At 35.6% G+C, this 26,454-nt stretch overlaps 1 protein-coding gene across 5 annotated transcripts in view; it reads left to right on the top strand.

The window, feature by feature from the left end:
• Positions 1-26,454, top strand: part of CNTRL (centriolin) — a 93,041-nt gene that overhangs the window by 3,581 nt on the left and 63,006 nt on the right. For all 5 annotated transcript variants that reach the window (XM_061200000.1, XM_061199999.1, XM_061199997.1 and 2 more), the window contains exons 2-8: positions 3,303-3,550; positions 6,124-6,254; positions 9,664-9,794; positions 11,169-11,310; positions 13,277-13,463; positions 19,251-19,444; positions 25,529-25,648. In XM_061200000.1, the coding sequence (XP_061055983.1) occupies positions 3,334-3,550; positions 6,124-6,254; positions 9,664-9,794; positions 11,169-11,310; positions 13,277-13,463; positions 19,251-19,444; positions 25,529-25,648 (1,122 nt within the window). In that variant the 5' untranslated portion in view covers positions 3,303-3,333. The remainder of the gene's footprint in view (positions 1-3,302; positions 3,551-6,123; positions 6,255-9,663; positions 9,795-11,168; positions 11,311-13,276; positions 13,464-19,250; positions 19,445-25,528; positions 25,649-26,454) is intronic.

Here is a 26,454-nt window from a genome sequence, read left to right as displayed (position 1 = left end):
TGTTTATGATCTGTTTTGTCTAAGGCACTATCTTAGGCCCTACAGAGTGAATCAAACATGATCTGGCCTCCAGAAAACTCAGTCAGCAGTATGACATGGTAATGAAGTCATGGGCTTTGGAATCAGATCAGGATTCAAGTCTTGGCTTAACCAATTAGTTATGGGACTTTGAACAAATTATTTAACCTCTTAAAAACCTCTTTAAAATGGGAGATAATAACACCTATTTCATAGGGTTGTTGTGTTTAATCCTTCTAATGTGAGGATACATACAAGAGCTTATCACAATATTTGGCACATGGTAAAGTTAATAATCAAACTGGGAAAATAAAAACAAAATGTAGTTGAAGTGATGGATCTAGTTTTCTTGTGAGACTTATAAATTAATTCTGAAAGCAGGACCCAAAGAGGAATTCCAGAAATGTTTTGGGCAAGATCAGCATTCCTAGAATGACTATATAGTCATTGAAAGGTATTAACATCTGTTAAATGTTGGTTAATTGATTCGATATGTTAATGGCAGCTCTCCTTTACATATATTATATGTGTTCTAACCATTTAAAAAATAAGTTTCTTTAAAATCCCAGCCTGTATAATAATACCCATGTACATACCTGTGAAGGTGTATTTATTACATATGAAGATGTTCACACATCAAACCACTATAATATCTCTTTCTAATACCAATTTATATGGCATTAAGATTTTTTTTTAGACTTTCGTAGTGGTCCAGTGGTTAAGACTCCATGCTTCCAATGCAGTGGGTGCGGGTTCAATCCCTCGTAGGGGAACTAAGATCCACACGCTGCCACGCTGCGTGGCACAGCCAAATAAATAAATAAATAAATAAAATAAGATTTTTTTTTTTTAAAAGCTACGATTTATTATTATTATTTCTTTTTTTTTTTTTTTTTTTGGCCATGCTGTACGCAGCATGTGGGATCTTAGTTCCCCAATCAGGGATCAAACCCGCGGCCCCTGCAGTGGAAGCACGGAGTCTTAACCACTGGACCACCAGGGAAGTCCCTGGCATTAAGATTGGAGCTATCCAAAAACTTTGGATTGCAAACTACTTTTCTAAAAAAGAATTTGTGTTTTATCTTCACATTTTAAGTAGTAAGAGTAGGGGAGACTGTGGATATTGAGCAAAAATAGAATCATTGTTAATGCAGCCTTGTTCAAGACCTATGCTTCTTATAAGATTTTTTGGTCTAAAAGTTTGTCAAATTTATAATTAATGCAATGTACTTATAAGAGCAATTGTATAACATGAAAATCTTTTTTGCATAAACCTAACCTGTAAGTTAGGGCTCTTGGTATTGAGAACTAATACTACTCGTGAAGATATCCTATGGCTGAAGTACTAAATAGCATTTTATTGGTTCCAGGTTCTTTATGAATAATTCATTCCATAAGTAGTAATTATCTACTATCTTTTAGGCTCTGTCCTAGGTCTGGAATACATCAGTGAACAATATCCCTACTTTCATGGAACTTATATTCTACTAGATTTATTATGTGATTTGACTTACAAATTAATTTGAGAGGAGAACTGATTCTTATCATTGCTCCAGCTAGCATTGTGTCTGACCAAGTCATTTACCATTCTGGGCCTTAATTTTCTTACATAAAAAGTAAAGGAATTTGGTCAAATGATTTTTGACAAGGGTACCAAGATCATTCAATGGGGAAAGGGAAGTCTTCAAAAATCGTGCTGGGAAAACTGGATAGCCACATGCAAAAGAATGAATTTGGACCTTTACCTAATACCATATACAAAAATTAACTCAAAATGGATCAAAGACCTAAATGTAAGAGCTAAAATTATAAATCTCTTAGAAGAAAACATAGGGCAACAGCTTCATGGCATTGGATTTGGCAGTGATTTCTTGGATATGACACCAAAGGCACAGGCAACAAAAGAAAACATAGACAAATTGGACTTCTTAAAAAGTTTTAAATGAGCATCAAAAGACAATATCACAGAGTAAAACGGAAACCACAGAATGGGAGAAAATTTTTGCAAATCATATATCTGATTAGGGTTAATATCCAGATTATATGGAAAGAATTTCTGAAAAGTTTTAAAAAAAGAAAAGACAAGACTGAGGACAAGCATTTACAGCAGAAGAAATTAGATGTAGAGGTCCGTGTGGCTGGAGCCACAGAGTTGAGGGAACCAGTGACAGATGTGAGGCTAGAGACAAGGCTGTATCATGGGGGACCTCATAGGTCATGGTAAATATTTCATTTATTACAGACAGATAGATTAACTTTTAAAATAGATCAGTCTGGCTGCAATGTAGTGATGGAGGAGGAAGGCAAGAGAGCTTGTAGACAGATCAGTTAGAAGCTATTATAGTAGTTTGATGAGGGCGTGGATTAGAGTAGACGACAGTGAAGATGGAAAGAATGGACTATTTTGAGAGATATTTAGGAGGTAGAATTGACAAAACTTGGTGATTGTTTGTTTATGGGAAAAAGGGAAAGGGAAGCATCAAGAATGACTCCCAGGTTTCTGTCTTATTCCCAAGAGCATTGTTCATAGTTAGGGAACACTGGAGGAGGAACAGGATGGGAGGAAAATGAGGGAGGAATGAGAGAAATGATAAATTCAATTTGGACATGTTGATTCAGGATGCCAATGAGATATCAGGTAGCAGTTGGGAATAGATGTCTGGAACTCAGGGAAAGGTTGGATTGAAAATATAAATATTAGTATACAGGTGGCGTTGGGAACCATGGGTGTGCATTAGATTGTCTAAATTAAGATTAGAAAGACCAGAAGAGACTTGAGGAGCTCTGACATTTAAAGATTGAATAGGAGAGCCTTGGCCAGCAAAGGAGGCCAAGGAGTGGCCAGGGAGACGGGAGGATACCAGGAGAGTATGGTGTCCCAGAAGCCAAAGGAAGAAACTGTTTCAGGAAGGAGAGACTGCTTATCAGTATGAAATACTGCTGGTTGCCAAGTATTTCCACCTTCCTGCAATCTAGGACCCCTTATGGGTAGAAGAGACATTGTGACCAGTTTGGTCCAATAAATTGAGAACCGTAATGACAGGTAAGGCTTCTGGCTGGAGTATTTGTCAGTACAGGACCCTCTAGAGGTCTCTTTTCCCTCTGGTAAAGTAATCAGCAATGTCTGAAATAGTGTCTGCTCCCATCAGCTTGGAGTAGTTTGGGTTCTAGCATCTATAACTTCTGAGTTTATAACTTTGTAGTCTTGAAAATTCTAGAAATAGATTAATAGTTTTGATAGCTCTAAAAATTAACCTTGTTAAATATACTGGAAACTCTTACAGGTTTTGATGGATACCTGGCTTTATTCTTGCAATGAAGAAAGGTCCTCAGCAAAAAATTTCCAAAGCAAAGATGCCACCATCATCTCACTCTCCTAGTCCATCATCTCTTACGTCCAACATGAGATCTAGGTCACTTTCACCTTTAAGTGGATCCGAGACTCTACCTTTTCATTCTGGAAGACAGTGGTATGAGCAAGTTGAGATTATAGCTGAAAACACTATGCTTTTGGACTACCAAGACCATCAAGGTATTGCTTTTAACCTAAGAATTTCACCAAATACTGTTAAGTACAGATGGAAAATATTCAACTTACATTTTTGGTCCAAATGTAACATATATCCAACTACTAACTTGAACCATTGTTTTTATTGACAGAAATTGTGTAGGGACAGTGGAGGATGGAGGCTTCTGGGTGAGGGTGAGGATGTCTGAAAGGGTTAGGAGAAGGGAGTTTCCTGAAAGAGGAAGCTTTATTTCCTGTGGTGGGAGAGTGCCTTAAAGCTCATATGCCAAATATATCTGTTATATATCTGAATATCTGTTCACTTTGGAATGGAGTGCCTTAATTCAATATAAAAATGCTATCCACCCCTGGGCTATTCCAGTCTGCTTATTAACATCTTGCTTATTAGCAATCTGTGAATGGACTGATTTCCACATAAGGGACATATAAATGTTCCACCAAGGTTTTTATTTTTTCTTAAAAGCATTCTTTTAGTCTGGGTATCTATAATGTGATTAAGTATGAAAGAAAACTTTGTGATTTCTTTGCTAAGTCATGAAATCACAGTCATCAAACTCTGTTGACCTGAATATTGATCAGTGTTTATTAATAAACATTGTCAGCCTTGAGTTGACTGTACCCTTGCTGCCCGTTGGTACACCGTTATTTCTAATTTGATTAATATTTTAGAAAATGTTCTTTCCTAGAATGGCCCAAATTTTAAAAATTATTTTATTTTGAACCAAAATAAATGTAATATTAACTTATTATGAGTAATCATAGGGAAACTTTGGCTCACAGCCTGGATCTGAACCCAGGATTAATTATCTTTGATTCATAAAGGAAGAACCAAGAGGCAATTTTCTTTTTTTGGATGCTTTTGCAGAATTTAACATAGCTTTTTTTTAAATAATTTTTTTTAATTGGAGTATAGTTGATTTACAATGTTGTGTTAGTTTCACGTGTACAGCAAAATGAATCAGTTATTCATATACATATATCCACTCTTTTTTAGATTCTTTTCCCATATAGGCCATTATAGAGTACTGAGTAGAGTTCCCTGTGCTATACTAACATGGCTTTAACAAGCTGTGACTGCAATATCCAGGAAGGTCTTAAGATAGGGTGTGCTATCCATTAAGTTAGTACTTTATCTCTATAAAATATGTTATGATCCTCTATATTTAAAAGAGCAACAAATTTGAGTTTCCTACCATAAAAAAGAAATAGGAAAAGAGATGTCGTGGTCTGAACATGGGTTGGAAAAGAATTTCCAGACTCAAGGCAGAATGTAAAGAAGATAGAATTTATTAGAGGGAAGGGTTGCTGCCAGAACAGTGGGCGGACTTCCTAGTAGTCTGGGAGAGTCAAGCCCAAACATGTGCTATTGATCAGCTTTTATAGCCAGAAAACAAAGGAATGGTCCGAGGTGAAAATTTCATTTACTGATTGGTCGAGGCACATATACCTTCCTTCTGTAGGGTGGGAGTGGGAAAGGGCAGATGCCTTTCCTTACTTGGGACAGGCCCAGTAGCCCAGGTGGGCGTCGCCCAGGTGGGCTCAGGAATTTCGTAACCATGGCAACATGGTGGGGAAGGCAATTAAGAGTCAGTAGGGGGTATAATGCTGAAACTTTTTGAAGGAGGGTCATTCTTTGTCCTTGAAGCACCATTGTCCTTGGAGCACCACAAGAGGATTTTTAAGAATTCCAGTGTTTTTGAACTTTAGATTAGAATTTTAAAAAACAAACAACTAAATAATGCCAATATATATATATTTTAAAATAGCTAACATTAAAATTCTGCTAAAAACCTCAGTGCTGCATATAATTAAAAGTATAAGTTTTAGATTCATCTGCCTAGGTTCAAGTCCTAGATTTGCACATTTCTAGCTGCAAGATCTTGAATAAATTATTATAATTTCTTTTATAAAGGGGAACAGTAATTTCTATCCCAAAAGTTTGTTGTACAAATTAAATTTTTTAAATTAATTAATTAATTAATTTTAGTTTTGGCTGCGTTGGGTCTTCATTGCTGCGCGCGGGCTTTCTCTAGTTGCGGCGAGCGGGGGCTACTCTTCGTTGTGGTGCGCGGGCATCTCATTGCGGTGGCTTCTCTTGTTGCAGAGCATGGGCTCTAGGCACACGGGCTTCAGTAGTTGCAGCACAGGGGCTCAGGAGCTGTGGCACCCGGGCTCTAGAGCGCAGGCTCAGTAGTTGTGGCGCACGGGCTTAGTTGCTCCGCAGCATGTGGGATCTTCCCGGGCCAGGGCTCGAACCTGTGTTCCCTACCTTGGCAGGCGGATTCTTAACCACTGCACCACCAGGGAAGTCGCCAGATTAAATTTTTAAATGTAAAGTATTTAGCACAAAGCTTGTACACAATTAATATTTACAGAGTATAACTGTTATTGTCATTATTATGAAATGCTACATAAAGTAAAATATTATTATTAAAACATTGCAATTAGAACTAGCCAGCTGTTTTTACATTTGCATGGCTTAAAAATTTTTTTTTGTTATATAACATCAAGACAATTTGTTTTTCAAAGTATTCGTGTCTTCCTCTGCTGATAATGATCTGTTTGTGTAATTTCAGAAGCTGATTCACATGAAGGAGTTCGATATATTACCGAGGCCCTTGTTAAAAAACTTACTAAACAGGACAATTTGGCCTTAGTAAAATCTCTGAACCTTTCACTTTCTAAAGATGGTGGCAAGAAATTTAGGGTAGGTTACCAACATTTCTGAATACAGACATTGTTTTTAATTTTTATGTGCTTTAAAATTTTTTTTAAAAGAATATATTAGATTTACAGCACCCTAATGTCGCCGAATTTGTTGCAGATCTTTTATTGTTTCTAGTGAAAGTTCTCCATCAGAAGTGTGACATCTTCAAATTTATAAGCTCCTATTATTCTAGACATTATTGATTCTCTCTAGAATGAGTCAGCAAACTACAGCCTGTAGGCCACATTGGGCCTACTGCCTATTTTTGTTAATAAAGTTTTATTGGAGCAGAGCTACACTCATTTGTTTACATATTGTCTGTGGCTGTTTTTGCACTACAATAGCAGAGGTAAGTGGTTGTCAAAGAGACTGTGTCTCACAAAGCCAAAAATATTTACTATTTGGCCTTTTACAGAAGTTTGCTGATCCCTGGTCTAGACTGTTTACTACTTTATTCATAAACTATACAGCATGAGCACATTGTAACAGACAACTTAATTTTTTAATTGGAAATAATATAAACTTAGATGCCTACTACATTAGTCACAAAAACTAATTCCAGAAGATTGAAAATCTTAATGAAAATGAAACAAAAATCAACCAACAAAAGTGCTATAAAATTATTAGGAAAGAGTATAGGAGAATATATTTTTAAATCTTAGAGTTGGGAAGCCCTTTCTAAGCAAACACCAACCCTAATACCACAAAGGAAAATATTGACAGATTTAGCTTACTTAAAAACTTAAAAAGTTGTGTTTAATGAACGATATCTTTTAAAAAGTTAAAGCAAAAAACAAGCTGGCAGATAGTGTTTCCAGCATATGTAACAATATCCACATAATATATAGAGCACCTACAGTTCAATAGAAAGAGACAGCTAAATGGAAAATGTGCAAAGGATATGAACAGTTTGTTCACAAAAATATTATAAATGGCTAATGTTAACATGAAAATATGTTCAATTTCATTAATGTCGAAGAGATGTGAAATAGAACAATAGTTTGATGCCATTTTCCATCTTGTATGTCTGATGGACAAGAATTAAAAAGATTATTTCAGTGTTCAGAAAGGTGTGAGAAATGGGTATTCTCATATGGTCTTAGTGGATGTATAGATTGGTACAGCATTTTAGGAAAACAGTTTGTTAGTATTTATCAAAATTTCAAATGTGTTTGTTTGATCCAGCAATTGAGTTTATACTTACTGAGTTTATACTCACCAACACAGCAGTTCTACTCCTTGATATCTATTAATATTTGCACACGTATCCAAAAGTATCTGAATAGTCATGTTTATTAAGCATTAATTAAGATGGAAAAATTGGAAATAACCAAATGTCTGTCAATAGGGGATTGCTTAAAAAAATTATGGTGCAATATACCGTGAAATACTATCAAGTTTCTTAAAAGACAAGAACAAAACCCAAAAAACCCCAGAACTCTATGTATTAATGTGGGAAAATGTTCCAGTATATTTAAATGGAACAAACAAATTCTAAAATATTTTGTATAGTAAGGTCTTGAAATATATTTTTTAAAATTCTGTTTCTGTATATATGTATATATAGATGTAAATGAATAGAAAGGCCTATATGTATATACACCAGCCTCTTAACAATGGTTACTTTTGAGCAGTGAGATTTTTTATGGGGGCCTGGAGACCTGATGAAGAGAGCTTTTTATGTTTGTTTGAAATTTTTATTAGAATATATTTATGTCTTGTGTAATTAAAAAGGAAAAAAGGAGACATCCTGGAGTTTAAAGGGTGTGAAAATGAAATATCAAGTTAGTAAATCTTTACTGTGTGGTTATTATATGCCAGGCATTATGTTAGGCTGTGGGTATAGATACAGAAGTCAATAAGCTTAGTTTCTGATCTCTGGGAATTTAGATCTTAGTGTGAAGAATGCCTAGGATTAAGAGGAGAAATAGTGAGAGGGAATCAGAGAAAGAGAGTGAGCACGTGGGAGAGACAGACCCAGTGAAAAAGTCTGAAGGGGCTGTTGGAATAGAAGATCCAAGAGTATGAACGGGGGCCAAAGGAGAGAGAACATCAGGCAGAAAGGATATGCTATAAAATGTCACCGAATCAGCAAATAGGATGAAAACTTGGAAGAGGTTATTTGATTTGGCAGTTAAAAAAGCCCTTCCTTCTATTTCTCAAACCAACCAGGTTCATTCTTTTACGGTCTTTGCATTTTTTTCTCTGCCTGGTATTCTCTGTCCCCAGATGTTCACACAACTGGCTTATTATTAGGGTCTCAACTCCATGCACTTCCTCTCTCTGTGAAGCCTTCTCTTACCAACCCAATTGCAGTTAGCCACCTTCTCCTCAGTCACTCTCTCTCATTCTTTCACTCAATAGATATTTATTTAGCACCTACCATGTGCCAGGCACTAGTACTATAGTAGTGAACACAGCAGACAAAATCTGCCCTCTTGGTGCCTTGCACTCTGTCACATCACGTTACCTTTATTTTCTTGTTAGTATGCTTCAGTGCCTGAAAATTTTGTTTCTCTATTTGTTTATTGGCTTTCCCTGTGAATGAAATCAAGAACCTTGTTTTCCTTATTCACCACTGTTTTTCCATATTTCCAGTACCTAGAACAGCTCCTGACACATAATCAATCCATGTTTCATAAATATTTGTTGCAGTGGATGAATGAATGGTGATCTTGGAGAGAACTTTTTGAATACATAGTAAGGGTGGAAGATATATTGCTTTGCCAATAGAATAATAGTGAATGGAAGGCCTCAGAGTGAGCAAATATTCACAACTTTTATGAGAACATGGTGGCAAATAAGGGTGATAAAATGAAAGCTTGGTAGGAAACAAGTTGGGTGTGAGGTGATTTGTATTATATAGAGGAGACTGAGCATGTTGAACATAGGCTCCTGCAGCAGGGAAATTGTCTGGTTCACCAGTATATCGCCATTGCCCGGTGCCACATCTGACATGTAGTGAGTAGGAAATAAATATCTGTTGAAAAGTGACTGTTTTTAAACTTGAGGGGAAGATCCAGGAGAGAGAAAGAGATTGGAGATATAGGAACACAAGGAGAAGAGATGGGTGAGGTTATGCAAGAGCGTAAGTACCTAGTTGAACTTTGAAGAGGGGAGAAAGGGAGAGGCATAGAAAAGTCGAGGTGGAGAAAAGGATTGATGGGGAAATTCTCATTGGATAGTCTTCAGTTTCTTAGTGCATAGGAAGTGTTGTCCACTGAGGGGCAAGGAGAGTTTGATGACCTGGGGAGAGTGGCCACTCCTGGCCAAGGAGAGCCACACCAGTGGATTTTCCGGGGAAGCAGTAAAGGCTTAGTCTCTGGTGACTGATCAGCACATGCTTATATGTCGTGCTTATGTCGAGCCATCTGTTATATAAAGTATTTATTCGTTTGTTTCCAATTAGTATATCGAAAATTTGGAAAAATGTGTTAAACTTGAAATACTGAATCTCAGCCATAATCTAATAGGGAAGATTGAGAAGGTGGACAAGCTGTTGAAATTACGTGAGCTCAACTTATCATATAACAAAATCTGGTAAGTAAATACTTCTTTGGGTGGCACTGCAGGGTCCTCATCTTTGTTAAAGAGGTAGATTAATGCTGCTGTGTTACTGAAAGAATCCTTTGAAAGAGCAGGCACTTTGATCCTTATTCATTTGTAGTCTAGCCCTTCACATATGATAACTGTCATATTTTGACATTACTAAAGTACAGAATAATATCTGTTATTGTCAAAGAAGGAGATACATTTTTTGAGTACCAAATTTTATCTTAATTCCATTTTTGACAGGAAGTTTTCCCAGATATAGTCTGATTAACTGCCTTATTACGTTAAAAAAGGTGGCATGAAGCAGAATGTTTTAACCCTGTCATTTTGATCCTAAAGATATTTCAACCTGTTTTGAGCCTATGTATTTATCATAATGTTCTTTGCTCATTGCTGTAATAAATACACACTATCTTGTTTCCACTTCATAATATATATTACTCTGAGAAATAAACTTAATAAAACTGACAGTGGCTAAAAATATACATAGAAAACTTGTTATAGGCAAAATGATACAATTATCAAATCTTGAAAATCTTTATATCTGTGTATTTTCCCTCCACATAAGACTTGGTATATGTAATGGCCAGAGAACAAAACAACTAACAGTAGCAGAACCTCTAATATGGCAAAAATGAAATGGGAAAAAAAGTGATTAATGAATCAAATCCTTAATGTAAAGTATGTATAAAAAAATTGATTGTGATGAAAATAATTTCAACAAAATAAAACTGAAAATAAAGAAGCTTGGAAATATTTGCCCAGTATAGAGAATTGACCAAGGAATTAAATTGGAATCAACTTGAGAAAATATTTCATCCATGAAAATTCATCAGTATGGGTGATAATGTTTTATTAATTTAAATATTCTGATTAAAATATTTTTGTTCATAAATACAGTATCATTCTGGGGGTCCACCAGCTCAAAATGGCAGCCATATCCTGCTGGCATAGCTAATGCTTTGGTGATGATTTAAGGTAATAATTAAGGACATCTTGTTCTTGTGCAGGGCTGTAGCACATAGCACAGTGTGTGCTGTTGAACTTTCTAGCTCTCCCCTTGCTGTCCACTAGTAGTCTTCACAGTGGTTAGTGAGAATGCTACGGACGGACGCTTCTGTGTTGTGGGATCTTAAAGTCTGATAGTAAGATAGGTAGGATTCCTGGGCACAGACAGTAATGAAGAGTTTACCAGAGCTGTTCTGGTAAATTTGTTTTTAGCCACTCTTTTTAAATTCTCATTTATAAATTATAATTATGGAAAGTAACTCCACATAAAACCAAGCCTGTTTATTTTTAAAATACAATGGAGGGGCACTATCACTGTACTTACTAAGTTTGATTTTACCCTTTGGTTTCCAGCAAAATTGAAGGTATAGAAAATATGCATAATCTGCAAAAGCTAAACCTTGCGGGAAATGAAATTGAACATATTCCAGTATGGTTAGGGAAGAAGTTAAAATGTTTGCGAGTCCTCAATCTGAAAGGCAACAAGATATCATCGGTAAGTTATTCAAAGTAGCAAGAATATTTAAAAAATTTTTGGACTTGTTGAAGCAAAAAGATTAAAATCTATAATTTTTTTTAAAATGGGACTTCTTCTAATGTCCTTGGTCCTTTGACCGAACATCAAATTCAGACATAACCTAGTATTCTCTATGGTAATTAAATATAGGCAGTCCTGGTTTTGCATGGTTCCATGGTAACTAAAAGTTGACCTCTTAGCATTTTCCCATCTTTCATTTCATTTGAGCCTCAAAATACTCTTGTTAAGGAGACAGTGCAGGGATTATTTTTATAATTCTGTGAGTTAGGTACCATTGTCTTATTCCCATTTTCAAGTAAAGTCTCAGAGAGGTTAACTCTCTTACCCAAAGTCATTCAACTTGTGCCAGAGTCCATGTCACTGAATGCCTAGAGCAGAGTTCTTTTTTTCAAACTTGTGAATTAATCTGAATTAATCTTGATTATAGTGTTAGGTGTTACAAGAAGTGTTAATCACTAGCTTTTTATAGTAGGGCAACTTTGTTTTCGTGGTTCACATAAGCTAATAATGATGTGTATTTTTCTCTGGAGTATATTTTATGATTTCCTTATGATATTTATACAGTTAGATATTCAATAAGCATTGCAAAGTAAAAATATTAATTTACTTAAATCTGTATTAAAATTGGTACAATCCTGCTATAATTTAAAGAACTTAAGTCTTAGAATAGAAAATAAAAGATGTGACTTCCAATATGGGTCTAGGCTTTGCTTCTGTGACCTTTGGAGAATCTTTCATCTCTCTAAAACTCACTGTTTAAATTAGAGAAAACAGTCCCTGCCCTGCATTCTTTACAGAAGTGGTATGGGGCTCAGATGAAATGATAGATGTGAAAATACTTTAAAAACCGTAAGGAATACAGCATTAGAGTTATGTAGTATTTTAAACTTTCATCAGTAGAAGCCAATAATAATAAATAACACTTGTTTAATGCTGTGCAATGTTTATGCTTTCTCATTTCATCTTTATAAAGATCTGGTAAGGTGACTCTACCATTTCACTCTGACAGCCCAAGAACCTCAGAGCCCAAGCCCCACGCCTTGTTACCCAGCATCACGTTGGAGCTCTTGGAGCTTATGGGGTGATGGGAGGAGGTAGCCATGAATCTATTTAAAATTTGCCACACATGTTCCAAAAGTAGCTGATCCCTAGATAGGACTGTTAACAGGAAAATCATTTAATAAATATTTATTATTATTTCTAATTTTGTAAGACCTTCTCATCCCAGTTCATATTTGACATTGGCTTCAGTAAGAGTGCACATCCACTTGGGAGAGATTTATTTATACTAGCTATTGGTAGTAGTGTTTCTCAACCTTTTAAAATCCCTCTTTGGGTAAATGTAAAAATCTTACTTCAGAACCGTGAGTGTCTCTACGTATCCTTATTTCTTTTAACTATCAAGTTAAACTGTTACCTGAAGATTTACCAAACTCCTTTTTTATAGCCATTTATATTTTTGATTTGTTCAGTCAGCCTGCTGAAAAGATAATAGGATTAGAGTTTCACAGTCTTGAATTCAAATCCTATTTCATTCACATATAACCTCTGAGCTTTGAGCAAGTCACCTAAATTCTTTGAACCTCAGTTTCATCATCTAGAAAATTAAGATGGTTCCTATATCATAGGTTTTTGTGAGGAGTCACAGTTAAAATGGTATATGGAAAATGCCTAATATTGCCCTTGATACATTTTAGATTCTCAAATACTCTTTTCTTTTCCTCCCTTCAAACCACTACTTTTGGATAATAGGTTTCATGAATAGGTTCCTTGCCATGTTAATAGCAATTTCCTTGATTTATTACTTCCCTTAGGTATGTTTATGATTTTTATTTTATTTATTTATTTTTTATTTTTTTAACATCTTGATGTTTATGATTTTTAAATTCAGTTATACCAATTATAATGTTACCTATCATTTCAGCTCCAAGATGTAAGCAAATTGAAACCACTTCAAGATTTGACTTCTGTGATCCTAGCTGAAAATCCAGTTGTGACCCTTCCTCATTACCTCCAGTTCACCATTTTTCACCTCCGTTCACTGGAAAGTTTGGAAGGTCAGCCAGTAACCACTCAGGACAGACAGGAAGCTTTTGAGAGATTCAGTTTAGGTGAGGTGACATATTTTTAAAAAACTAAATTTGGGTGGGAGAGGAATTTATTTTCAGAAATTATCCAGAAAAAATATATTTATTATGAACTTTATAATGCTATTAAAATTTGCATAGACAGTGGCACCATAAATCAGTGAACTCAGCAAATATTCATTAGGCATGTACTGTGAGCCAGGCACTGTATCTGGCACTAAAGATATAATGGTGATCAAGACATAAGGTACTGGCCTTCGTGCAGCTTGTGTTTTAGTGGAGAAGATAGACAAAAAAACAAGTAAACCCAGATAAAGTAACAGAGGAGAACCCCCTTTTTGGAAAGTGGTGTAAAGGAATGGCTCTCTGAGGAAGTGACATATAAGCTGAAGGCAAAGGCAGGAGAGGATTAGTCATGTGAAGAAAGGCCTGAGGGAGAGGGAGCAGCTTGTACTTTGAGATTGGAAAGACCCTGGTGAGTTAAGAGACAGAAAGAAGATCAGTATGACTGGAGGATAGCGCAGGTAAAAGTTTGGAGAGATGGGGAGGGGAGAGATGGCACAGGGCCTTGGGGTTTGGATTTTATTCCAGGTGCAGTGGAAAGCCACTGACAACTTTTAAGCGGGGGTTTATATGTTAAGATTATTTTTGATGCTGAATGGAGAATGATTTGAAGCAGGGCAAAATAGAGATAAAGGGACATGTTAGAAGGCTATTGCCTTAGAAATGTTGGTGGCCTGTATTTAGGTGGTAGATGTGGAATAGACGGATCAGCTTTGGGAGTAGAATCAGCAGCACTTTCTAATGGATTGGATAATCCCCAAGCTTCTGGCTTGAGTAAGTGGTTGGATGGTAGTATTGTTTTGGAAAATGGTAGAACTCAGAATGCTGAGTTTGAATGTCTGTGAGACAACCAAGAAGAGAATCAGAAATATGAGTCTGGAGTTCAAGAGATCTGTCCTAGAGATATAAATTTGGGATTCATCAGCATAAAAATAATATTTAATTCCACCAGAATCAACTAGCTCACTCAGGCAGGGGTTTGGAAGAGCATGAAGAGGAACCAGTTAAGAAAACTGAGAAAGAGAGGCCAGCAAGGTAGGAGAAAACCAGGAAATAGTGGGTTGCAGAAGCTCAGAGAAGATTTCAAAAGAGAAAGTGGTCAGCTATGCTGAATGTCGCTGCGACATGAAAAAGAAAGATGAGCACAGAGAAGTGCTTTAGATTGACAACATGATGATGAGCTTGATAAGAGCAGTTAAGGAGTGGCTGGGACAAATGCTAGATTATAGATTGAAGACTGAATGGGAGGGAGACATTTGGGTAAAGATTTGAAATTGCCTCCCACAGCTTCCTCCCCTAGTACCTAATAAATGAATTTTTAAAATTAAGTTTAAAAAAATTTCACCAGTAGCTTCCAACCAGGAAATGGAGAAGCAAGTGCAATAAACCTCAAAGCTAGTAATCAAAGCAACAGAAAATATTCAAGAGCGGAGTGGAGAGACAAATCGTGGCTTAGTTCTTTTGGTCCTTGAGAAGACAAGGAGATGAGATCAGAAAAAAAGAGGAAAGATTGTCTGTTGATAAGAGGGATGGGACACTTTCTCCATCAGAAGGGAGAGAAGATGCATGTAGGTATGGGTAGTTTTGTTGCCTTGGTGGTAGGAAGATGAGGAAGTTCCCACTGGTGGGGTCTGTTTTCTCAATAAAATAAGAGGTCGTCAGCTGAGAAAGAAAATAGAAGGAGTACAACATTGCAAAGCAACTATACTCCAGTAAAAATTAATTCAAAACAAAGATTGGAAGAAACAGAAAATAGAAGGAGTATGGGAGGCTTGAAGGGAAGAGGAAGGTATGAAGTAGCCTAACACGATAATGTTAGGGCATGAGCCTGTATGTTCAACCATTTGAAATTGATGTTAGTCCATTTTGACTTATAAAAACAGCAGTTTCATATGGTTTGATCCAATACTTGAGAAATGTGGTAGATTTTTATTTGTTTCGGATCCCCCTAACTCAACATTTGTTACCCAGAAGTTGATGTTTTGGAATCATTAAAAAATATAAATAATGCAAAGGGAAGTCATTATATAAATATACTGTTGGGGGAAATGTTTAAAGTACTTATAATTCATTCACAACTTTGAATGTTAATTAAGAGCTTTTAGTGATGCTGAGCTCTTGGGATCCAGTTGTAATACAGATAGATGCAGTTTCTGCTTTTGCAAAACTTTAGTGGGGAAGGCAGACAGCCAAGCTATTTGATCACATTTTCCAACTCCCTCTGTGATGAGGACTGCAGCAGAGGTGCAGGGTGGCATCATAGCATCCCTGAGAAGCATCCAACCTGGGGAGGGTAGAGTCAGGGCAGGCTTCTCAGAATGGTTTTTAAAACTAAGACCTGGAGGATGCAAAATAGGCCAGTAGGAGATAGAGGAAGACAGTTCCAGGGAGAAGGTGTGAATAAAACCCTGCAGGTGGAAAAAGTTTCCGACAAAATTCAACACCCATTTATGATAAAAACCCTCCAGAAAGTAGGCATAGAGGGAGCTTACCTCAACATAATAAAGGCCATATATGACAAACCCACAGCCAACATCATTCTCAATGGTGAAAAACTGAAACCATTTCCTCTAAGATCAGGAACAAGACAAGGTTGTCCACTCTCACCACTGGTATTCAACATAGTTTTGGAAGTTTTAGCCACAGCAATCAGAGAAGAAAAGGAAATAAAAGGAATCCAAATCGGAAAAGATGAAGTAAAGCTGTCACTGTTTGCAGATGACATGATACTATACATAGAGAATCCTAAAGATGCTACCAGAAAACTATTAGAGCTAATCAATGAATTTGGTAAAGTAGCAAGATACAAAATTAATGCACAGAATTCTCTTGCATTCCTATACACTAATGATGAAAAATCTGAAAGAGAAATTAAGGAAACACTCCCATTTACCATTGCAACAAAAAGAATAAAATACCTAGGAATAAACCTACCTAAGGAGACAAAAGACCTGTATGCAGAAAACTATAAGACACTGATGAAAGAAATTAAAGATGATACAAACAGATGGAGAGATATACCATGTTCTTGGATTGGAAGAATCAACATTGTGAAAATGACTATACTACCCAAAGTAATCTACAGATTCAATGCAATCCCTATCAAACTACCAATGGCATTTTTCACAGAACTAGAACAAAAATTTTCACAATTTGTATGGAAACACAAAAGACCCCGAATAGCCAAAGCAATCTTGAGAAAGAAAAACGGAGCTGGAGGAATCAGGCTCCCGGACTTCAGACTATACTATAAAGCTACAGTAATCAAGACAGTATGGTACTGGCACAAAAACAGAAATATAGATCAATGGAAGAGGATAGAAAGCCCAGAGATAAACCCACGCACCTATGGTCACCTTATTTTTGATAAAGGAGGCAAGAATATACAATGGAGAAAAGACAGCCTCTTCAATAAGTGGTGCTGGGAAAATTGGACAGCTACATGTAAAAGAATGAAATTAGAACACTCCCTAACACCATATACAAAAATAAACTCAAAATGGATTAAAGACCTAAAGGTAAGACCAGACACTATAAAACTCTTAGAGGAAAACATAGGCAGAACACTCTATGACATAAATCACAGCAAGATCCTTTTTGACCCACCTCCTAGAGAAATGGAAATAAAAACAAAAATAAACAAATAGGACCTAATGAAACTTAAAAGCTTTTTCACAGTGAAGGAAACCATAAATAAGACAAAAAGACAACCCTCAGAATGGGAGAAAATATTTGCAAACGAAGCAACTGACAAAGGATTAATCTCCAAAATATACAAGCAGCTCATGCAGCTCAATATCAAAAAAACAAACAACCCAATCCGAATTGGGCAGAAGACGTAAATGGACACTTCTCCAAAGAAGATATACAGATGGCCAACAAACACATGAAAGGATGCTCAACACCACTAATCATTAGAGAAATGCAAATCAAAACTACAATGAGGTATCACCTCACACCAGTCAGAATGGCCATCATCAAAAAATCTGCAAAGAGTAAATGCTGGAGAGGGTGTGGAGAAAAGGGAACCCTCTTGCACTGTTGGTGGGAATGTAAATTGATACAGCCACTATGGAGAGCAGTATGGAGGTTCCTTCAAAAACTAAAAATAGAACTACCGGGGCTTCCCTGGTGGCGCAGTGGTTGAGAATCTGCCTGCTAATGCAGGGAACACGGGTTCGAGCCCTGGTCTGGGAGGATCCCACGTGCCGTGGAGCGGCTGGGCCCGTGAGCCACAATTACTGAGCCTGCGCGTCTGGAGCCTGTGCTCCATAACGAGAGAGGCCACGATAGTGAGAGGCCCGCGCACTGTGATGAAGAGTGGCCCCCGCTTGCCACAACTAGAGAAAGCCCTCACACAGAAACAAAGACCCAACACAGCCATAAATAAATAAATAAACAAATACTTTAAAAAAAAAAAAAAAGTGAATCTGGAAAGACAAACTTAAATACACAATCTGTGACTCGTTTTAAAAAAAAAAAAAAAAAATAGAACTACCATACGACCCAGCAATCCCACTACTGGGCATATACCCTGAGAAAACCATAATTCAAAAAGAGTCATGTACCACAATGTTCATTGCAGCTCTGTTTACAATAGCCAGGACATGGAAGCAACCTAAGTGTCCATCGACAGATGAATGGATAAAGAAGATGTGGCACATATATACAACGGAATATTACTCGGCCATAAAAAGAAACGAAATTGAGTTATTTGTAGTGAGGTGGATGGACCTAGAGTCTGTCATACAGAGTGAAGTAAGTCAGAAAGAGAAAAGCAAATACCGTATGCTAACATATATATATGGAATCTAAAAAAAATGGTTCTGAAGAACCTAGGGGCAGGACAGGAATAAAGATGTAGAGAATGGGCTTGAGGACACGGGGAGGGGGAAGGGTAAGCTAGGACGAAGTGAGAGAGTGGCATGGACATATACACACTACCAAATGTAAAATAGATAGCTAGTGGGAAGCAGCCACATAGTACAGGGAGATCAGCTTGGTGCTTTGTGACCACCTAGAGGGGTGGGATAGGGAGGGTGGGAGGGAGACGCAAGAGGGAGGAGATATGGGGATATATGTATATGTATAGCTGATTTACTTTGTTATAATACAGCAGCAACTAACACACCACTGTAAAGCAATTATACTCCAATAAAGATGTTAAAAAAAAAAAAAAAAAAAGCCTGCAGGTGAGAATAGGCATCACAGATCTGAAGAAGTGGAATCGTTTCAGAAATGTATGCTTGAAAATGAGACTGGAGAGGGAGTTTGGGACCAAATCATGAAAAGTCTTGTCAGTTCTTTATGTAAGCTCTTTGGATCCTATGCTAAGCATCATAGGAAGCCTTTGAAGGGTTTTTAAGATAACATAGTATTTTATTTTGCAAACATGCTTGCAGCATCCTTTAAAGTGTAATTACTAATATCAAATAAAATATTGCATGTTTTTTCTAGGAGACCTGGAAAAAACATCATTTATCAACACAGTAATTGAATTAAATACTTGGAATTAAAGTGTTATCTTTTAAAATTGTTATCCACGTGGTAATACCTTCTTACCTCTTAATAGAAATCACTTTCTAGCTCAAAATAATCTTTTTTTCCAAAACCATAGTGAATAATTTTAAAAGTAGAATTGTATGTATACTATTCTAAGACTTATTTTGCTATTATTCGAGAAATAGTCTTATGTTTCTTCAAATAGAAAATATAATGATCAATAAACTATTAAATTTGTACTAGCAGAAGAGGTAGAAAGACTGGAAAGAGACCTGGAGAAGAAGGTGATGGAAACTGAAGAGCTTAAAAGCAAACAAACAAGGTTCCTCGAGGAAATTAAAAATCAAGATAAGTTGAACAAATCTTTAAAAGAGGAGGCCATGTCACAAAAACAGAGCTGTGAGGAGCTAGAGAGTAACCTAAACACGAAAAATGAACTGGTAAGTCCGTATTTTACATTGCCTTGACTATATTCTCTTGAAATAGAAAATTCTTTGTTCTTAGGTCTGAAAACACAACTTCCTGACTATAAAATGGGGAAGATGTGGTTTAACAGAAATATGTGCAACAGGTTTGACAGGTTGTAGTTGACTGCACACTGTATGGTATGGCTGCCCAAAAGATGCATACTATCGTGAGCCGTGAAAGTATGATATCCAGAACAAATGAGGAAGATGAAGCCCCACACCATGGGGAGTTGGTCAGACTGCCCTTAGATGTCTGTATTTTTTTAAACAACAACACGGTTGGTGAGACTGTACGTTGGCAAAAACTTTTAGAAAGCAATTTGGCAAAGTTATCCAAATTTAAATGGACGTACCCTATGTCCTATATATTGGAAATATTGTATATAATATTTATATTATTTATTGGTTATTATGTAATAGTTATAGTATAATATAATATATATTTCTAATATAGTCTGTAGAAATGGTAGCAAGAATGTATAAAGATATATATGTAGATACATGCATATATGTATATAAATATACATATAAACATATATATACAAGGACATTGACTACATTATTGTCTATATTAGCAAAATATTGAGAATAACTAAAATGTCCCTCAGTGGATATCCATGTGGTAGAATAATAGTGTTCTTATCAAAGGAAGGTAGAGCTGTATATCCTCATATGGAAAGATGTCTAACATAAATTGCTATATGGAAAAAAGCAAGCTGTATATCAAGTATGGTCCTATCTATAAAGGAAGTATATAATAGTATAAGTATGTGTAAGTCAAATGGTAGAATGTATACCAAATTCTTGACAGCAGTTATTTTAGGGGAGTAGAATTATAGAGCACTTTCAAATTGCCATATATGCATATCTTTAATGTTTAAATTTTAAATAATTTGGCTTTATGGTTGAATAGGTAGAAAAGGTATTTTAAAAGAGAAAGATTTAGACAGTCTAGATAGCATGTCTTCAGAAGGTACCTGACCCAGAGGCTTCAAAGGTCTTGAGACCATGTCTGAGGAGTGGCCAAAGCAACAGGGGTGTCCAGGCTGGAGAAGAGGAGACCCAGCGAGCTGTGACGATTGCCTTCAGATAGTCAAAGGACTGTTTCATGGAAGAGGGACTGGAGTTATTGATGAAGGTACCAAGAGATAAAATTAAGAAATGGCAAATAGAATTATAGGAAAACAGTTTTTCATTTAGTAATGAAGAAGAAATCTATATAATAGCTGTCTTGAGATAAAATGTGATAACTCTGGAATGTGTTTGCTATCACTGAAACAGGCCATGTGCTCAGGGTTTAGGGAAAAGATAAAAAAAACATTGGTCAGGGAGATGGACTAAATCACCTTAAAAGCCCTTTTCAACCTAGATAATTTGATTCTGTAAAATTATTAGTCTACTTTCCTTGAAGAAAAAAATAGCTATTGGTACTCTCTTTTCTTTTTCTTTTGACAGTTCTTTTTCTGATCTGTGCATAACTTAGAGAATTGTATTTCTCATATAATTAATAGAATCCTTGATACAGTTATCTTTTTTTTTTTTTGCATCCCCCTTTCAAGATTGGCATTCTGGCTTAATTACTTGATTTGTTGATGAGAATTCTGCCTAAGCACTTACATTTTTAAGCAAGAAAAAAAAGCGTTCCCTCCTCTGTATAGAGAGGGAAATTGTTACTTGAAATCCAAATACTACTTAATTACCTCTTTCTTGAGCTCTTCTTTTTCAAGGGGACATGATAAAAGACAGGGCAGCTTTCCCAGCTCTGTTAGTCAAACATTCGGAGCATTTGTGGCTTCCTTCATATGCCTCTTATTTGAAGTATTTTCAAATATGTCTGCTGTATTCTGAAGGCATATTATATATGATGTTAATAATCCAGTGATTATCAATGGTCTTATAATATGCATAGATCTGTTGCACTCCATTCCATAATAGAGTGGATTGATGAGTAATTAAATCACTGAAGACATATTACAATCAGTTTTATTTTAGCAGTGAACTCTTTGTGCCATCACTTAACAGTTGTATTTAAAATACAAAAATAAAACAGTACTTAAAATAAACACAGTACTTACTTTGGTATCACTTGATATTTGTGAACATTTAATAAATTTTCCTGAGTTATTGATCTTTTTTGTAGTGTAGAATTCATCTTGTATTATTAAGACAAAAAAAATTATGATTTCCGTATGCTGACTCCCTGGTGCACGTTAAGTCAACCCATTGAAAATCATGGCAAAATATTTTATTTTATATTTGTGTGCTATCCCAAAATTATGGATTATTATAGTTGCCTAGTTTTCTCTTTTGTTCGTTTATTATGTTGATGTGTTTATGCTGTAAATAAATGTTTTGTAAATTGTCAACAGTTTTTGTTCGTTTTTTTTTCCTGTAACTGTTTTCAGTTAGAAGACAGACTGTGCTTTTTTTGAGTCATTATGTTACTTTTATCATTAAGTATTTAAAAACACTTTATATACAAAGTTACTATATGTTTATTATAACAAATTCAGACAACACAAATGTATATAGTAGAAAATGAAGGTTTCACTCTTCCCCTGCCCCATTCCTTGGAGGTTAATATGTATCCTTTTTGTTTTCTATGCTTATACAATATATATGTAATTACATAGTGTATATGTAATTAAATATATATTTTTTTGAATGTTTTGTGATTTAAAAAAATTTCAGTATATATTTTTTAAAATTCTGCCATCTTATTTTTTACAAAACAATATATCATTGGACAGCTGTCCAAGTTAAAAAAATACATTCACATGTACATGTGTGCACACATATATGCACATACACATAAATTCTTTTCAAAGTCTATATTATGTTCCACCATACGGATTTTCCATGATTTATTTAACCTCTTATTGATGAATATTTAAGTTGCGTCCACTTTTTTGTTATTAGAAACAATACTATAGAGAAAATATATATATATACCTTATGCATTCATACTAGTAATTCCTTAGCATAATCACTATAAGTTTTAAATTTTTAAATTTTGATAGCTATTAATGTTTAACCCCTCAAAAAGCTTATAACTGCTTCACACTTCTATAGCAGTGGGTGAAAGAGCCCAATCCCCCACTTGATAGTATTATTTTGAACATGTAAATAGGATAGAAAAAAATGGAATCTCATTGCTTTAATTTCGCATTTCTTTAGGTATTGGAGAGCTGAGTACTGCATATGTATTTCTTAGCTATTTTGTATTTCTTCTTCAAATTCATATTGTTTTGCCAGTTCTTTTATTATTCTAAAGGACTATTCTATGTTAAAAAAAAAAGAATTCTGTGTCTTATTCTAAGAGCCTACATTTGAAAAACATTTTCCATTATCTTATGCAGAATATCTGGTGATAATATCACCTATAGTTGTATAATGTTTTCTAGTTTCATATAATAATTCCTCATGTAGTAAGTCAATTAACTTATAAATGAAGTATAGTAACATTGAAGGAAAACTTCTGGTGGCCATTTAACCTGTAATAGTCCCCCTCTCCTGCCACCAACAAATGTTAACTTTAATATTAATGTTATTCATTGTCTTTTTGCAAGTTATTTAAACTCCTGTTCTTGTTTCCTCATTTTTAAAATGAGGATGATTTACCTGTCCTGCCAGCCCCACAGAGTTGTGAGGACTAAGTGAGGTTATGAATGTGAAAATGATTTGAAATGAATCAAGCTAAGTAATGGAAGGTGGTAAATATGAAACTCCATTAGAATGATGATAAAATGTGTCCATGTAAGAATAATGCAGGTAGTAATAACAATATCTTCCTAAGGTAAGTTGTCAGTAAAGAGCAGCTTATGTTGTTATAGCCTCACTCTCTAGAATTCTCCAGGTGATGGTATCTGTTTGCTTCTTTCTCCTTTTAGCCCTTGTTTTGGTTTCTTGCAGACCCTTTTCTGCTGATTCTTTATTCTTCCTTAAAGGTAGTTTGTTCAGGACTGAATTGTATACTGTGTTTTTCATGGTTTGCATGAAAACTTGTATTAATATCCTATGTACATTTTAAGTTTTGAAACTGGCTTGCCTTTTGAGAAATGTGCTTGTGTGTATGTATAATTTTTTTTAATGATTGTTTACATAGGAGAGTGAATTTGAATGTGGGGGAAAGAATTTGTATCATTTTTCCTTTTGGTAAATATGTTAACTGCAGTCAGCTCTTGATTATCCACAGCTAATACTGTAACTAGCCTACTTTCCCGGGCTTTGACTCCCAATTTGCTCCCATTTATGCCTTTCTTCAAAGGACATTTATTAAATGCTTACTATATGCTAAGGCTACTGCTGTAAAAGACACAAAGGTACTTTAAGATGCACAGAGTATTCATTATTAAAGTTGAGCCTTGAACAACACAGGGGTTAGTCCACGTATAACTTATAGTTGGTCCTCAATATCCTTAGTTCCTCGGCATCCACAGATTCAACCAACCACCGACTGTCTAGTACTATAGTACTTACTATTGAAAAGTATGTGTAAGTGGACCTGCTCAGTTCGAACCCACATTGTTCAAGGGTCAGTTGTATTTGCCTGCGGAGACCAGTCCCTATAGCCTCCATGGTTCAGTCACATTTGCCTTTGTTTGTCCCCGCTGCCACTGATCTTTAGGGAGAGAAGCCCAAGATTAGTTGACATTGTTGGTTGTGAGTTGCCTTCTGGAGACTCAGGGACTTGTGAGCATTCAGTGAAAGCATCAATGTGGGTAATGTGCTTGACACCCTGCAGCAGGACATCGAAGGCAGTGTAGTATAATAGAGTGTCGGATTTGAAATCAGGAAACTTGGAACTGAACTCTGCCTCTTCCACTACCAGCTGTGCAATTGGACAAGTTATTTAACCTCTCTGTACAGCTTTTATCATCTCATAGGGTAGTTGTGAAGATTCAGTGAGATAGCATATGTCAGATGCTTAGCATGGTGTCTGGCATACAGTGAGCAGTCAGAATTACCTGTTATCCAGGTTAGCCTTACTTCCACTCGGATGGATAATCAGGAGGTGACTGAAAGCTAAATCATGCACGACTTTGATTTCACGGTCCTTGTAAAATGTTCATGTTTGTTTATGTTTTATTTTCTTCAGCTTGCATTTTTATATTAAAGAAGTTTTTCTGCATGCCTTTTTTTGTCTGGTATCTACTGTCAGACGCTGGGGGGAATGAAAAAGCAGAAATCACTTAGTGGACCTTTGAAATGAACTCAAGGGTTGGTTTAGTAGAAAGGGGACTGGTACTGGTAGTTAATAAAATATTTAACTTCTGCCACTCACCTAATTATGTAACTTTTGACAAGTCAGTTCACCAATCTGGGACTCAGTTTCTTTATTTATAAATTCAGAGGGTTAGATTAGATGATTTTTCTTCTAGCTCCTAAAATTTCTAAGAATAACTAAAAAGTTGTAATTACAGTAGGATTACTTTATTAAAAATTTAATATCCCATATTTGGATCTGATTGAGCTTATTCACATCCCTTATCCTCCATTACAAAGAATAATGTTCTGAACACTTAAAACTGAGATGCCATTAGCCAGAATACTACAGCAACATCAGTACAACAATTAAAACCAGTCTCCTATTTTCATCCTTCTCACTCCTTCTAATTTCTTAGTAATAAATGTCAAATATCATTTCTATCCATGATTTGAAACTATCATGAGTCAGTTAAATAAATTAGTACCAGTTATTGGGAAATCAGGAAGCAGGTACTTAGTAGACTAGTTACTTAAAAATAATTGATACAGAGTTATTTTCATGTTTGGATAAAGCAAATTTAAATGATTTTTAAAACTTTTATTCATTGTATCCTGAAATAACATATAAACTTCAAAGGTCTTTTATGTGATCTCTTATGAAATGATAATTTTGTATTTCATTCTTTGTAATACTTTAGAATTAAGATAAAATGCTCTTAATGTTATTCTATTTGCTGTGAGATTTTTAAAAATCTAATTATCAGTTATGATTAGAACTTGCCACACCACTGTACCTTTATACTAACTTACTGAATCTATGTGTTGTTTCATATCAAATTGGGCCAATAGCTAAGACAGAAGACCATGGAACTAACTCGAGCATGTCAGAAACAGTATGAACTGGAACAGGAATTGGCTTTTTATAAAATTGATGCTAAATTTGAGCCACTAAATTATTATCCATCAGAGGTGAGTTATTTTGATTTCGTAGTAATCCACAGTTAAAGCCAGCATAGAATGGGGCAGGGGAGGGCAGGGTGGTGGAGATGTTCAAATGATTTTATCAATAACCACTCCATGTTTTTCTTATGAAGATATCAGCAGAGTATTTTGGTTGAATCTGTGAATTATTTGGCTCAGTGAGGTAGAGCAGTGCCCAAAAGAGGGTAAAAGCCCCAAGAGGATATTTGCCCACATCCATATTCGTAACCATAAGCAGCCCTTCTAATCCTCAGTTACCTCACTCAAGAGTGTCGTTGATCAGCTTCCTTAAATCCAAACCTCCAGGAAAAGTGCACTGCCTGCTTCAGTGACCATGGAATAGACATCTCCCTACATTGTTTTTTCAATAATCAGTGGGTTCACTATTAGTCAACCATTATTTGTACAAATACCATAAATGCCACTGCAACAGGGAACTGTTTAACTTCCAAGCTCCAGTCAATATCATGTAAAATAATATATGATAATAAAATATCGTATCAAATATGATTTAGTAAAAATTTAGTATTTAGTAAATACTAAATACTAAATTTTTACGAAAAATTATTTTAGTAAAAATTCAACATTTAAAATTTATTAGACTGAGATTTTACTTATATGTCAGCCAAGAAACCAAAATAAAACATGTAGATTTCTGATTTGAGAGATACAGCAGTGCTAAAAACAACAACAACAACAAAAAACACATAACTGTAGGCACTTCCTGAGTCAATCCAGCTCACTCTTCGAGGACAGGAGGAGTAATCCTTTTGAGACCATTTTTTGTTCTAGTT

Source organism: Eubalaena glacialis, chromosome 9 (genome assembly GCF_028564815.1).
Source record: "Eubalaena glacialis isolate mEubGla1 chromosome 9, mEubGla1.1.hap2.+ XY, whole genome shotgun sequence".
NCBI lineage: Eukaryota > Metazoa > Chordata > Mammalia > Artiodactyla > Balaenidae > Eubalaena > Eubalaena glacialis.
This window is presented reverse-complemented; position numbering and strand designations above follow the sequence as displayed.